Source organism: Sceloporus undulatus, chromosome 1 (genome assembly GCF_019175285.1).
Source record: "Sceloporus undulatus isolate JIND9_A2432 ecotype Alabama chromosome 1, SceUnd_v1.1, whole genome shotgun sequence".
Classification (NCBI taxonomy): Eukaryota; Metazoa; Chordata; class Lepidosauria; order Squamata; family Phrynosomatidae; genus Sceloporus; species Sceloporus undulatus.
This window is the reverse complement of record NC_056522.1, coordinates 198,707,572-198,723,789: the sequence shown is the minus strand read 5'-3', so window position 1 is coordinate 198,723,789 and position 16,218 is coordinate 198,707,572. Positions and strand designations below refer to the sequence as shown.

The following is a 16,218-nucleotide window of genomic DNA, read 5'->3' as shown; positions in this document are numbered from 1 at the left end:
AGCTAGAGGAGTCACACTGGAATAGTACCTCTTTAAGAGCATAGTGTGATAAACATCACTGTGTTTGGTGGTCCCTATGTAGACTTGTCTGCAGCTGCATGGTATGTGGTAAACCCCTGCGGCTGTGAGAGGGTCTTTCTTGTCCTTCGCTGAGTGCAGCATTTGCTGGATTTTCTTGGTTGGTTTGTAAACCGTTTGGATGTTGTGTTTCTTGACCAGTTTCCTTATTCTGTCTGTGACTCCTTTGATGTATGACAAAAATACCTTCCCTTTGGGTGGTTGTTTGTCTTCACTCCTCTGGGTTTTTCTGGGCCTGGCAGCCCTTCTGATATCTGAACTGGAATAACCATTAGCCTGTAGAGCCTGGTCTAATTACTTCAATTCATCTTCCACGAAGTGGGGTTCACAGATCCGTTTTGCCAGTCTACCAGTGTTTTTATTGTGCTTCTTTTTTGTCCTGGGTGATGGTTGGAGTGCTTGTATAAGTATCTGTCCATGTGTAGGTTTTCTGTACACTGTGTGGCCCAAACATTGATTTGTTTTGCGGATGACTAGGACATCCAAGAATGGCAGTGTTCCTTCTTTTGCTTTTTCCATTGTGAATTGGATGTTAGGGTGGATGTTGTTCAGATGGTTCAGAAACACAGTCAGATCTTCTTCTCCATTTCGACGCAAAGTAATTTACTGTTTTCTGTTAGTGCCAATGACATAAGGTATTTTGTGGACCTTTTCATTTACTGATTTCAGGACATGGAACTTGCCAAGGATAATTAGCTTGATCTCCTCCCGGCAGGTAAAAACTTACTTTACTTGGGCAAGCATTTTGGCAACTCAGTATACATTGCTCATTATGAGCTGGATGCTGCATTTTCATAAATTATGGGGTGAAACACATGGGCAAACCAAAGCAGTTTCCAGCTGCTTTGAAGGCAGACCATTTAGATGATGCACAAGGCAAAAGTGGGTGGAAAGTGGAACAAAGCTGTGCTCCAGGGTTAAAAACTGGAGCCAAAAGAATTCCCAATACTCCAATTTAACACAGAAAATGCACACCTTTGTGCCTGCCTGTAAATAGCCTGGCGTCTGTGCAGGGCTGTGGCAAAGCAAAAAAGTGAATGTGCGACAACTCCAATGGATTTTATTACAACATGCAGAAACCAGACAGTCCAACAGGGGGCCATGGGGTGAAGGGGCATGAAGGGAGCATGTATGGGGGAGGGTTCCATGATTGTGCTTTGCCACCAATGCACTGAAGCCCTGTACAGGTGGTGCATCGCATGTGCAACTTTGACCAATGAAAGGCATGGCCATCCAATGGAATGGCATCGGGGCAGGATGGTGGTAATTTGAGGTTAAAGGCAGTGTGTTTATAGGGCAGTGCATATGCAGGTGGGAGGGCAACAAAAATGAAATTAATGACTCAGCATGGCTTGAGAACATACCATGCGGACTACCCATGGCTGTTCAGCTCACCTTGGGAGAAGGCTATGCGGACAGCAGAATTTTGACCTGTTTTCAGAAAACACAAAATCGAGCCACTTTTTCCTGCCCATCTGCTCTGGCCAAAGTCTTTTAAATTTCTTTGAAATTGTTTAAAACTGTCCCATTCATATAGTTCTGTTTTAATATTTTAGCCTTTCTGGTTTTAATACTGCCTTTTACTCAGTACTGCTGTGACCCATCTTGAGTCCCAATTTTGGAAGAAATGTGGGACAGAAATCCATTAAGTAAGTAAACTGTGTCTCCTTGTCCATATATGAGAATACATGTTTATGTTGTGGCACAATTGAACATCTCAGAAGCAAAGCACTTTAAAGAGCAACTCCACCTGGCTGAATGAAACTACGTGCAAAAGGGATCTAGGAGTCCAAGTAGACCACAAGTTGAACATGAGTGAACAGTGTGATGCAGCAGCTAAAAAGGCCAATGCTATTTTAGGGTGCATCAATAGAAGTATAGTGTCTAGATCAAGAGAAGTAATAGTGCCACTGTATTCTGCTTTGGTCAGGCCCCACCTAGAATACTGTGTCCAGTTCTGGGCACCACAATTCAGAAAGGACATTGAGAAACTGGAGCGTGTCCAAAGGAGGGCGACAAAAATGGTGAAGGGTCTGGAAACCATGCCCTATGAGGAACGACTTAGGGAGCTGGGGATGTTTAGCCTGGAGAAAAGAAGGTTAAGAGGTGATATGATAGCCCTGTTTAAATATTTGAAGGAATGTCATATTGAAGAGGGAGCAAGCTTGTTTTCTGCTGCTCCAGAGAACAGGACCCGGAACAATGGATGCAAGCTGCAGGAAAAGAGATTCCACCTGAACATTAGGAGGAACTTCCTGACAGTAAGGGCTGTTCGACAGTGGAATGCACTCCCTCGGAGGGTGATAGAGTCTCCTTCCTTGGAGGTCTTTAAACAGAGGCTGGATGGCCATCTGTCAGGGATGCTTTGATTTGGATTTCCTGCATGGCAGGGGGTTGGACTGGATGGCCCTAGTGGTCTCTTCCAACTCTACGATTCTATGATTCTATGATTCATACAGAAAAAAATGGGATATTAAAAGAGTCACCCTACATAATATCAAATGAAAAGACAATTATTTAAACCCTACAAAGTTAAAAACTGCAGCATGTTCCAAACAGTTTCCCAACTCAACCCAGCATATTCTTGAGAAACGAAACAGCCTTCAGCAGAAACATCACAGCAAAGAAGCTCTTTCTAGGTTCCCTAGGTAAAGAGTCCCAGTGGTTGGGGCCATGATATAAATGATGCTGCTGTGCATGCTTTCTGTGTTTTCGCCTGCATGATGAGGAGAGCCATAGGGTCCTGTTTGAAGATGTAAGGGCCAGCAGAAGGTGTTTCTGCAAGTATGCAACACTCCAGCTCCGAAGCTTAAAGTCAATGGGAAATGGCAAGGATAAATGTTATTTATTTAATTAATCTATATTCCACCTCTCTCCTGACATAGGCATTTTTTGACATTCCACCTTTTCTTGACATGAGGTCTGACACAGCTTACAAAAAAGATTAACACAAAGTATAGCAAAAATCCAGATAGCTTTTTATAAAATTAAAGAATTAAATAACTTGTCCCACATACAAGCAAACAAAAGAACAAAAACAAAAAGAACAAAAAACTTCACAAAATCTTCTCATCACGACCTGTGAACTGTTATCCACGAGTGCTTAATATACAGTTTCATTGGGAGTTGTCATTGTTTGTGAGTACTAATGTCTTCATAAGAACAACACACAAAATGGTTTTATTTGGATGACTATGGCAATGATGATTTACCTTCATTCTCGCGTGGTAAAGTATGCATAATTTTCTGGTAACATTCATATTGTGCTGTCATGATTTTATTCATAGTAACACCTAGTGAATGGAGATCTGCTGTTACATTCTTATCAGCTGTTAGAAAGTGTTGTTCAGTAGAATTTCCTTCTCTCTCTTCTGGAATTGCTGTGGCACAAACCTTAACAGAAAGTCAGATATACTGTAGTGAGATAAACTGTAAATTGCCGTAGTTGTCAAGACAGCTTAAACAAGTAACTAGAATAATTAGTGCAAATAAATTTGAGTGATTACTTCAACTAACTGAGCAGCAGAATTCTGAAAAAGTCGGTACATACTCATGCAAGTGCATGAGAAAGTTTGCTCTTCAAAAATTATATAGTAGCCCCTCCTACAGTAGGCCTACAATAGCCATTCATGGGGGATCCATTCCTAACCCGATATAAAAATGGCAACTCACAATTATTCGAGTCCCATTGAAAATAATGGTGCAAGCACCACACACAGGGCCAAGTATGGGGGCCTGCCATCATTTTGTCCCCCTCCACTTGTCCCTCCTGTGAAGAGTGAGACTACGGACTCCAAGTCCATGAAAAGGGAGGGGCAATTGTAGTCTGTTGCCTTTTTGTGATATGAAGGTGACCTTCAGTTCTGCAAGGCAGGTCCTAATGATCTGGTAAAGCTTTGAGTTTGGCTGGTTACAGACTGGGTGTCCACCATTTGCAAGCCAGCCTAACTCTGTATAAAGAGGTCTGTCACCAAAAGGTTTGCCAGCAGATGGCTATCATTGCCAGCAGATGACATGAACACAAAGATAGCGCTGGACTACTTGTGATCGACGTAGGTGAAAGTACTATCTACTTCAATAAAGTCACCAATCTAAGGTATCAAAGGTAAATTCAAGAAATCAATAGGTGAACTACTGGTTCTTAGAAGAAGCAACTCCCTCTGTTCCACTGAATAGTAGAAATGATGGAAGAGTGTATCTGTGGGTTCAATAGTATAGAAGCAAAGGAAGCTGCCTTCCACCATCAAAATATTAAGCAGCCTAGTGACACTAACTGGTGGTGGGGATTTCAGACTGGAACCTTTCCTTGCCCTACCTAGAAATGCCAGGGACAGAATTTAAGACCTTCTGCATGCAAAGTGTATGGTCTAACACTGAGCTATGTCTTTTCCTTAACCTTAACCTTAACCTATGCTCTAACCATGAACTACTTTTGATCTGTTGGCTGATATAGAGATCAAAAGAATGGCATATTTGTTTTTTCCCTGCATTTAAGGAAAATGCCAATACATATCACATGATTTTCACTTCTATCACATTTTACCAGCAATTCTGTGGCAACTCACCAAGGTAATGGCTAAAAGTAACAGCAGTCGTATGATCCACTTGGTTTCCATCTCTAGGCAATGTAGTTTTGTGCTATAGTTGAACAAGAAGATGTAACTGTAATCAAAACAAAATAGAAAGAAATATTTTTGCCAATGTGAACTTTAAGACTGCAACTCTGTATCACCTTACCAAACGAAAAGTTCCACTAAATTCAGGTGGAACTTATGTCTGAATAGAGGTGTATATGGCTACATATGCTAAAACAGTGACTTCCAAAATGGGTGGGAACATTGGAAAGAGCCAGAGGGGTGGAGAAGGAAAAGGCGCTCTCAAGGGGGCTTCAGTCAAAGTACTGGCATGCAAGTTTGACAAGGGGAAGAAACTGCCTTTAGGACAATACTGGGGATGAAGAGTTAGACCATGTGGTGGTGGTGGTGGTGGTGGTGGTGGGGAGAGGTAGTAACAAAAAGGAGCTTTCATATTTGGGGCCCTGCTTAAGCTTTGTGAGCTTTCCTGGAATTTGGCTGCCAGGTTGGAGCTGTACTGCTACTCCTCCTTTCTTTTGTTGGACAGGCTGAGAAAAGATATAGCAGAAGAATCAGTTTATGGGGAAAAGGCATGACTTGAAGCCATATAGGGAAGGTACATTTCTGAAGAAGGAAGGGAAGGATTATCCGGGGTAGATTCTTTGGAAAAGTCTTTTGCCTCAGGACAAAAAAAGGAACACAATAAAAACAATGGTAGACTGTGCAAAAAGGATCTGCAAACCCCACTTCCTGGAAGATGAATTGAAGCACCTAAACTGGGCTCTACAGGTTAACGATTACTCCAGCTCAGACATCAGAACAGCTGCCAGACCCAGAAAAGGCCACAGGAGTGAAGACAAACAACCGCCCAAAGGGAAGGTATTTTTTTACCATACATCAAAGGAGTCAGACCTAATAGGGAAATTGATGAGGAAACACAACCTCCAAATGATCTACAGACCGACCAAGAAAATCCAGCAAATGCAGCACTCAGCAAAGGACAGGCAAGACCCTCTCATGGCTGCAGGAGTTTACCGCATACCATGCAGCTGTGGGCAGATCTAAATGCAGTGTCCAAACATGAATCAAATAACACAGGAGACACTGCAGACTGAGCCAGCCAGAAAAAATTGTAGTAGCAGAACACGTCATAAACCAACCTGGGCACAGAATGCTATGTGAAAACACTGAAATTCTGGACCATGACAGTAACTATCAGGTCAGAATGGACAAGGAGGCCATTGAAATCCAGAAACACCTGGACAACTTCACCAGGAAAGAAGAAACACTGAAAGTAAACAAAGTTTGGTGACCAGTCCTGAAGACTCAATTTATGCAAATGAACACCACCCAGGGTCAGGGTTTTCCCCCCAAACAATGGATTGTTAATTTAATAGACACACATCCACCTCACATATCCTCCCACCCTGAGGCTTTGCCATTCAACAACAGTCCAACATACAGATTAACATGTAAATCACTTCTTCCCAACCAAGGGTCACATAAGTGTGTGTGTGTGTGTGTGTGTGTGTGTGTGTGTGTGTGTATGTATCTGTGTCTCACACACTTTCATACCACCACCCTCTGAAGATGCCAGCCACAGATACTGGCGAAATGTCAGGAATAAATTATTCTAGAAAGCAGCCACATATCCAGACAACCCACAGAAACCTATCCTTTGCCTCTCTTGCTTCTTGGACTGGTCACTGAGAAAAGGGAGAAGCTAGCTGCACCCCTGTCCAACCTGACAAAGAAGGTTTGAAATTCCTTCCTTTCCTTCTTTTGCCACAAGGCCAGCATAAGTGAGAGGCTTCTTGGAGAGCTACAAGCATGAGGCTAACTCCTAAGACAGGTTTTCACTGATGATGAAAATGCCCTAAATAGTTAAAATTTTAAAAATCAACAGCAGAAAATAACGAGAAGACACAGCATATACTATGGAAAAAAATAGAAAATGCAACAACAGCAAAAGGTTTATCATCATTTCATCCTCTTTTGTTTCCGGAGAAATAACCTTGAATAACACCAAGAATATTGTCTCTGAATTAAGAATTGCAGTATAGTCAGCCCTCCACATTTGTGGATTTGATTCTTATGGATTTGATTACTCATGGATTATTTATTGCCTCATCCACTGGAGTTCTATGCCATTTTTAGGATGAACTGTAAGACTTGTGAGATTGAGAGATTGTAAATGCATGGGGAGGCTTTAAAATGGCATACGGCAGCAGCATAGGTGGTGGCAAGCCCCACCAGCCACCTGCTTCTTCCTTGCCAAAGAACCCTGTCAGTTCAAAGGCATCCACAGTGGGTTGAATCTACAGATTATACTTTTTGTGTTTGCTAAATTTGTAGAGTTATTTGTAGTTTTCCCACTTGCACAGGGGTCTTGTGCTTCTAACCCAAGTGAATGTGGAGGGCTGACTGTACTTCCAATGTGTGATTAGCTGCAGAGGGAAAAGCTTAGTTACAGTATACCTGTATACAGTATAACAAATATAAGAAAAGTAAGTCTGATGTCCGGGAGTTGTGGAATCAGCACTGGAGCGGAAGGAACAGATTCAACCTTCTCTACCCAAATGACACAGAACTCCCCATTTCTTTCCTCCCACTTCGGCCGCTTAATTTAACTTGAAAGATTTTGAAAGGTAACTGGAAAACCTTTTCAAGTCAATCATTCTCCTCCTCCATGTCAAAAACGAACAGCAACAATTAAAGCTACCAAATGTTCTTCATTCTAGTGGGCATAGCTATGTCTTCCAAATTGCTCTTAGTTTCGTCTTGAGGCATGTCGTTTTGTTCATCAAAATGACAGTGGGGTTGGAATCTCCAGCATTTCATTTATTATGAAACTGGTCAGCATATGATTAGACATTCCAGCATAAAAATCCATGGGCCTGGGGCCAGGAAACAAGTAAAAAATTAACTGCCTTTCTTGAGAATCGTTTCTAATTTGGCTTCACCTTACCAACTTATACAGTCAAAAAGGGCTGTGCTGAGTGATGTCCAGTTTTGTACTTGAATGACCCAACATGTGCCAGGACCTTGGGGTTGGGGAAGGATCTTGTCCTTAGGGGTTTACTCTCTCTCATAAAGTCATGGGACTTCAGGAGGAGTGCCCTGGTTTTGCCTTCCAGATATTGACCAGCCGGGGAGCAACCCATGGTATTAGATTGCCCTTGAGGTCTGATGTTTCACCCAAGGGAAGGTTTAGGAGATGGTCAGAGGGTGTCACCTGGTCTCAGTTGGACCTGCATCTGTTTGCTCCCCTTTTGCTTTTCCCCAGGTTCAAGACATTTAAATAAGCTTTAGGTCAAATAAAGTGGTCCTTGTTTAAACCCAAAGTTTTGTGTCTGATCTCTTTATTTCATGGCTGGTCATTAAATTACCTTCAGAGAAACTTTGTCTTGTTCCACTGCCATTCAGTTTGATTTTGAAATCTCTCAAGTATCGGTCTATAGAAATATAATTGAAATTCACATCCTTCCAACTCTAATTATTTACTTGTTTTCATTCTTTAATGCCCCCATCAAACAATAAAAGATTTCAATAAGTTATCCATTTGTTTCTAAGTACCATTTTTCTCCTATATAGAGTTTATGAGGTGAGACCCACAAAGGGATTTGAGACATAATCTCATTTTGTATTTATTCTACATTCCTAACAGAAATTTTCTAACATACTGATGATTAAAGTCCGTATTTGCCTTAATTTTATCATACCAAAGAAAATCATGCCCACCAAATTTCATGTCAACCCCCATCCAGCTGTAGCAATCTCTTTTTCTCTGACTTTATCCAATCCTGTAACCAAACTAAACAAAAGGCAGAAAAATACAGTTTCAAAACGGGGAACCCAAAGCTTCTTCTCTGTTTTGCATCTTGTAGAATTTTACATCTAAGTGTAGACGTCTAATTTTCCCAAACAAATTTTGAAATATCTTTCATTAGTCAGAATCGAGTTTGTTTGAAACAGAAACAACATCTTCAGAAAACCATTCGTTTTAATAAATCCTTCCCATCAATGATGGTCTCAATTTACTCAATTTTTAAAAAAATCTTGCTTGATGTTATTCCAGGTTTTAAATTAATTAATCTATAATTAATGCCACTGATGCTTTATTCTCCCCTCCTGGCTCTACTGAAAACTTCCAAAATTAGTATAAAAAGTAATGGGGAGAGGGGACTACCCTGTCTAGTTCCCTTTTGCATTTCACAAGGCTTTCTCACTTCACCATTCATCAGGATCTGCACCTTTTGGATAGTATATATATCTCTTTAGCCTATGAAGTATTTCCCAAAATTCAGCTTTTCCAAAACAGCAAACATAAATAACCCATTCATCATCAAATGCTTTCTCTGCACCCAAAAATATCAAATCAGCTTGTTTCTCATTATGTTTCTCCAAATATTCCAAAATAGCCAATACACATCTTGGTATTATTCCACAGAAATATCTATCTTCTCCACTGTCAAACTGAATTCATTGTTTGTTGTAATGACAAAAGCAATAGATCTTCCAAACACTTATAATACATTGCTTATAAAACATCTGGCCCTGAAGCTTAATACATTACAAATACATCTTTTTTTTGTCCAGCTTTTCAATTAAGTTAGTCCAGCTTTTCAGTACAATTGTTAAAGCATGCATGGCTTGAAGGCTAATGGATAATGAGGTTGTGATTATATTCATTTGTATTATGGGCTTTAATCCTTAAATTTATTTTAGTTTTACATGATGTTAATTATCTGCTGCCTTTGCATTATTGTATATATTTATTTTCTGTTTCACACTGTGGTTATTCATTGACTTTGGTGGTTAAGAATTCTCTTATTTTTTGTATTGTAGTTATCGTTTTCTTATTGGGTTTGACTATCCCCTGTCCTACACGTTTATTTGATGTTTTGGTGTCATTTTTTAATGGCAACTTATTCTGTCTTCCTCTGTCTATAGCCCAGTATTTTTCTCCAAAAGACATTAAATGTGCATAAATGCTACTATGCCCTTCAGCACAATATGTCCCACATTTTCAGGTGGACAGCACATACACAATACTAAAACAAATTAAAACAAGCATGAAATGAGAGGGAGTGCAATGACTTTGCTTTTTAGACTGAATACCCCCTGCTCGAGGAAACAACGGGAGAGATCTAGTGTTCTCATGACCTGCTTCTTCTATGCATCCAAGAAATATGTAGTTGGCCATTGGGGAAAAAACAGGATGTTGATTAACATGGATCTTTAAATCAAACCTTTTCTTATGTGATTAATTTGACTATCCAAGTGAGGAACCTGTTGGACTCCCACCAGACCCAGCTAGCATAACCAGAGGTCACCAATGATGGGTGCTGTAGGTCAAGAATAACTGGAGAGCCACATATTATCAACTCCTAATCAGAACAAATGCTATCATCATGCTTTTGCCTGCTTCTGTTTTTGCCTACTTGCTACACATACTATCTTGTTTGATATAGTAATCACTGGTATTTTTGAAAGAATTCTATTTTTAATTGAATCAAAAAATAATGATACAAAAATTAAAATCTACATGTAAAATTCTGTCTAGACTCAAAAAGTATTTCCCCACACATTCCACTCCCTCTAATCTTCAGACTTTTTTTTCTTCCAACAGTAATGACCTAGAAGATATATTTATGACAGTAAACAAACAACTAATTCCATGGATACTATTACTGACAAACACAGAACATTTATTTTGCGTAGGCAAGATATCATAAGGCTAGAGTCAAAGTACGAAGCACTGTGCCCAATGCTATGGATGTATATTTGGAAAGTAAGCACCATTAATCTTAATGGAAATTATTCAGCTTAAGCACAGGACTAATTACATTAATTTTATTCTCTCCCTCTCTGTCTGTCTCTCTCTGCATCTGATATGCAGATGTCTCTTACAAAATATGAGGATCCTGCAGGAAGAGTTTTGAAAAGTAAATTTGGATTAACTTCTAAAATCAGCTACTAATAACAGTTTGTGGCTATGTGCATTAGTGATGATTGTAGTAACACTCATTTGAAAATTTTAACACAACTAATGCAGGAAAGCTGTTGATTTTGTCTTGTTTACAGAAAAATGTTTTCATAAAATGTGTGGGCATTCTCTGACAAAACTAGCTAATATTTTTTTTTAAGTATGTTTGATCAAAAATGAGAAGATAATAAAAATGGAAGAAAAAATGGCCTTTATACAACCATTTTAACTATGCTTACTTGGAAACTATTCATGTTTAGCAGGAATTTTTTGTAACCTTGAGGAGGAACTCTAAATAAATGTATACAGCTTGAAACCCACTGTTGTCCATGTGATTTAAACAATGTGCATGTTGAAGCTGGAGCATTTCATTGCTATAATAGCACTGTTTATGGTGTGATATTGCCAGAGTTACTATACATATGTCCAAAACTATAAATATATATTTCAATTGGAATACGAAATGAAACACACTTTAAAATACATTTGGGATGAAGAGACAACTTGCTCAAGATCATCCATTTGGTTTCCATGGCTGAGTGGGGAACTGAACCCTGATCTCCAGAGTTGTAGTCCAATGCTATGGAACCACAATACAACACTACCTCCACTACTAATAGGGACAAGAAAAAATTGAAACTATTCAAAAGATGGTAAAAAAATTGTTTTTTATGTGTCAAGAAATTCTGATGAGAATAATTCTGAACTGGCAATAATCTTCACAGTTTGGAACTTATTCTGCACAAAATTAACACATGGCAGCTTTGCACAGAAAATAGCAAAAAATAAAATTGTGTGTGTGTGTGTGCGCACGCATGCATGCATGCATGGATGCACTGAAAATTGATTTTTCTGCATAGAAAAATAACCATTTCTGCACAGAAAATTGGTTTCCTGCTGAGAAAATGCTATAACTGCAGGCATGTCAATTTGCACAGAAAAAAAAAGTACTTTCTGCACTGGAAATGGTTTTATCTGCACGTAAAATAATATTCTATTCTATTCTATTTTTAGAACAAAAAGACCTTTTCCTGTTCAAAAACTGCTGTATTCTGCACAAAACAGCTATGTGTGAATTTTGCACAGAGTTTGGCCTGGTACATACCTGTGAGAAAGACCGGACTGGACGCGACCTGTTTTCCTGCAGAGAGACACCACAGCAGCCAAACTGTGCAGCGTCCGTCTGCCCCCAAAATAATCCAAAAATCTTGGTTTCTTTTTGGATTGCCGTGCGCACGTCACGAGTGCACAATTGGTGCACTCATGATGTAGGTGAGACACAGCAACATCTATACACTGTGTGTTGCTTACGTCCTGTGTGGACGGGAGGCCGCCATTAGACCGCCATCTGCATGTCCTAGAGTTCTGGAGAGTGCGAATGCTGCACGCTCCAGAACCCTAGTATTGACAGCAGCATGGCACTTTTGGCCTATCTGTTTTGGGCCTTAGTCCTTAACTGTGAATAGGTTTTGAAAACTGTGGTTTTTGAAGACTTTCTTACACTGAACATTGAATTACTTTCTGATCAGACATGCATAGGACTCTGGGAAAAGACAATGTAAGTAAGATTTAAGAAAATCTTGTTGACTGACAAAAGTCTTGTGGGAATAGGTCATAAGGATGATTAACAATATTGCTGGGATTTTTGAACTGTTTGAAGAACCTCTCATGATTATGAAAGCCTTTATGAAACTGCTTGTCGGAAAGCAAGTCAATGTTAATTGTGTAAATATGCAGGTAAGGTGCAAATAGCTAAACACTCAAAAAGATCCATGTACCTTCAAATGAATTCTTGAACAAATTTACACCTATAACAAGAAAAAAGGGAAAGGACTGAATGAGACAAAAGTCCTGGATATTGAAGAATAAATATGCAATTCCAGATTTCCTTTGATGCATGATAAACATACTTTTGATACACACTTTAATATGGTAATAAAATTTAGTCTGGATTAATGTTGTGAGTGCTTTTATTGTTTCATAACTAATTACAAAAGCTATGCATAGACAAAATACAGGGACTTTGCTTTTTTCTAGTACTTTTACCCAAGTCATTTCTTTGTTTAAGGATTTTGCAACATTTGTCAGAGTACAAGAGACATCTATGGCAGATGGTAGAGGTCAACAATGGAGAAAGAGTTGCAGCACACTACCAAAACATTACTAGGACACTTCAACACATGTTTGCATTTCTCCTTCCCTGTGCTCCCACACAGCCATCCTGCCAGCACCAACAGATGTTTCTGCTTTCAGTCTTTTTCTATTCTTCCCTCCCAGGAGTAATTGCCATCCTGACCGAATGCCAGAAACTTACCATGTAATGTGAAACAAGCACATAAATGCATAAGATTGATTTTGTATCATTTGCCCACAGTTACAAAACAAGAGGAGAACCTACTGTCTTTACTTTTGGGAGCAAAGGCTTTTACTATTAAAATCCAGTTCATGCTTTACTTATTGAACATGGGAGAGTGTGTGAGAGAGAGAGCCCTAAATTTAAACAGAAAAATATGTCATGGCACTTGAAGCCTGGTTTATCCACAAGAAGAAAGCATTTGGCCACTGTGCTTTCTCAGGCTACCAATCTGGATCTCTTCACATAGCTGTGCAAAGTTTCAGAGCAAAGTAGATGTGGAGAAGGGATATGGTGCAAGGTGATAGGATGTATATGAGACAATTCTGATAACCCTTTCTACCAACAATGGCCCAGTGCCGCACCACTGGTGTGGTGTGCAGAACCAACAGTCTTTGATAACTAAAGTGGATACAGTTGTGTGCATTGTGCCGCAGGGTTGGATCCAGGCAGACTCTTAACACATCTAGCTTGCTGTCAAGTCATGGTAAACATGGCTCATTTTATTGGGACCTAAGTACAATTAACCTACTCTGGATCCTATCCATAACTTCATAGAGGTTCATCTTCATGGCTTGTATGGGCAAACAAAAAATATATGCCAGATGCATATATGAAATATATGCAGATAACAGACAGATAGTTCCTAGTTTAAAGTAAAATGCAATGTGAGAGTGAAAACACTGAGTATGATTTACCTTTTGGGCTCACATCAGATTAAACAATGCAGTTCCATTTTAAATGAGTAGGAAAAGATAAAAGGGCAATTAAGTCCACACTAAACCATTTCAATTTTGAAGCAAAATATCAAATTATCTTACATTTTTATGCAAACCTCTCCCACCACGTATATCTATAGGGATGGAAAGTACAAGAAAAGGTTTATTTAAAACAGTGGTCTCCAAACTTTTTCCAGCTACTGCTCCATTTTGGCAGCAACCGTAGTGCCTCCCCTGGTAGTCATATTTTTTGATATCAGGTCTACTGTTCTACTGCAAATTTAAAATGACCAATCTCAGTTGCTTTGTGACCACCCTGGGAACATAACTGAGCAGCTGGCTGAACAGCAACCAAGAAGCCTCCCAGCCATGCCAACCCTCCAGCAAAGGCCAATGCAGGCAAGAGGCTGCTCAACCAGTTGTTCAGTTGCTTCTCCCAAGGTGACCAGGTGCAAAGGGAGAAGCTTCTTCCTAGCAAGGAAGGACTCTCAATTTTTCTTCATTTGGGTGGAGAGGGATGCATCCAGTGTGTGTGCCATTCTGAGCCATAGAAGTAATGTCCTGGATCCAAGCCTCACAAGAGTTTCCCGACTGCTACTGCCACCACCAGTGAAAGATACAGCTAAAGGAGTGAGCTCATGTGGGTAGACAAAGACTGGGAGATACCACCACAAGAAATGATTAGCGAGGCTGCATTGTGGTTTTAAGGGACCCTGAAAAGATGTTTCATGCAACCCTCATCCCCACCATGTTCCTAAAGGCTGCTGTCTTTCTTTCATACCAATTATTTGATTGAAGGTCCTCTGCTGCTCCGTTTTCCCCTCACTGCCCCCTGGATCTTTTTACTGCCCTCAGGAGGGGTTTACTGCCCACTTTGGGAATCACTGATTTAAAGGACACCTTATTACCATATTGGCAGTGCACTTTCAGTTACTGTTTGGCTATAAGATTACCTATCAACCCTGTTAACACCATGTTCTGTTACTGTGAAGGTGTCCAGAGAAAAGAAAGATACAATAAGCAAAAATTCATCCAGAAGAATTTCACAATATCTTCAATAAACAAGAGTGACTTTTCAGAAAATATTCAGGGGTTGCTGTGTTTGGCCATTTAACAAATACAAACAAAAATCCATCAGTGCATTTCGGTTGGCCAATAAAGGTATCACTGATGGGTTTTTGTTTGTAAGAGTGACATTTGTTTCTGCTGGAGGGTAAAAAAAGATCACATTGACATAGCATTCTGCTTCATACTGTCTCTTGAACTAAAAAAAAAAACACCCCTACAAACTGGTAGATTCTTAGAACTGCTTTTGTTGGAAGAAACTTTATCAGACATCGGTATGTTTTGAATCAAATAAAAAAAAAAAACCCAAGAGATTTCTATCTGATGCTGGCACTGTAGAACAGTAGCAATTTAGTGCACTCTCGCCTAAAGACATACCCTTTGATATTAGTTATATTTCATCAAACTTAACCAGCCATGGGATTCCAAATAAGGCAATGTACAAAACCATCAAGTCAGCTGGTAGGAAGGCCTCACAGCATGTTACAAATACACTTTAAAATGATTATTCTGAGGCTATGCAGCTCTACAACTCAGATGTGCTGGCCTGCACTGCAAACCCTTCCTCTGAAATAGCTTCATTGAGTGTATCTATACTGTAGAAATAAAACAATTTGACATTGTTTTAACTGCCATGGCGTTCATACTACAGAATCCTGGTATTTGTAGTTTTCAGAGGCACCAGCACTTTCTGGCACAGAAAACCCAGGGTTTAAAAGGCTGGAGTGAGTTGGGAATCAAAGGTACTGTACTCCAGTGGTTCCGGTTCTACCTCTCGAGCAGATTCCAGGTGGTGTCACTTGGGGACAGTTGTTCCGCCAAGAGGGAGCTCAAGTCAGGCATCCCTCAAGGCGTGATTCTGTCCCCAATGCTATTTAAAATTTGCAAGAAGCCGCTAGGCGAGATCATCTGGAGACATGGAGCGAGGTGTTATCAGTATGCTGATGACACCCAAATATATTTCTCTATGTCTCAGACTGATGCAGTGACTAAGGATGGCATCTCTCCTCTGAATGCCTGTCTTGATTCGGTACTGGACTGGATGGGGGAAAACAAACTCAAGTTGAATCCAGGTAAGACGGAGTTACTTGCAATAGGGACCCCTAATCCGGGAATGGAGTTATGTCAGCCAGTTCTGGATGGGGTCACACTTCCCCTGAAGGACTCTGTCTGTAGTATGGGGGTGTTCCTTGACTCATCCCTTCAACTGACGGCTTAGGTGGATGCGATGGTCAGGAGCACTTGCTATCAGCTTCAGCTGATAAGCCAGCTGTGCCCCTTCCTTTAGTCGGGAGACCTTGAAACAGTAGTACATGCGCCGGTAACCTCTCGACTCAACTTCTGCAACGGACTCTACTTGGGGCTACCCTCATGCCAAGTTCAGAAACTTCAATTGGTACAAAACATGGCAGCCAGGCTGGTCATGGGCGCATCCAGAAC

The 16,218-nt window shown here is 40.2% G+C and overlaps 1 protein-coding gene across 3 annotated transcripts in view; it reads right to left on the bottom strand.

Moving 5' to 3' along the window:
• CALCRL (calcitonin receptor like receptor) overlaps positions 1-16,218 on the bottom strand; it is a 99,394-nt gene that overhangs the window by 32,539 nt on the left and 50,637 nt on the right. For all 3 annotated transcript variants that reach the window (XM_042439652.1, XM_042439659.1, XM_042439668.1), the window contains 2 exons: positions 4,644-4,740; positions 3,291-3,471 (listed from right to left, as the gene is read on the bottom strand). In XM_042439652.1, the coding sequence (XP_042295586.1) occupies positions 3,291-3,471; positions 4,644-4,694 (232 nt within the window). In that variant the 5' untranslated portion in view covers positions 4,695-4,740. The remainder of the gene's footprint in view (positions 1-3,290; positions 3,472-4,643; positions 4,741-16,218) is intronic.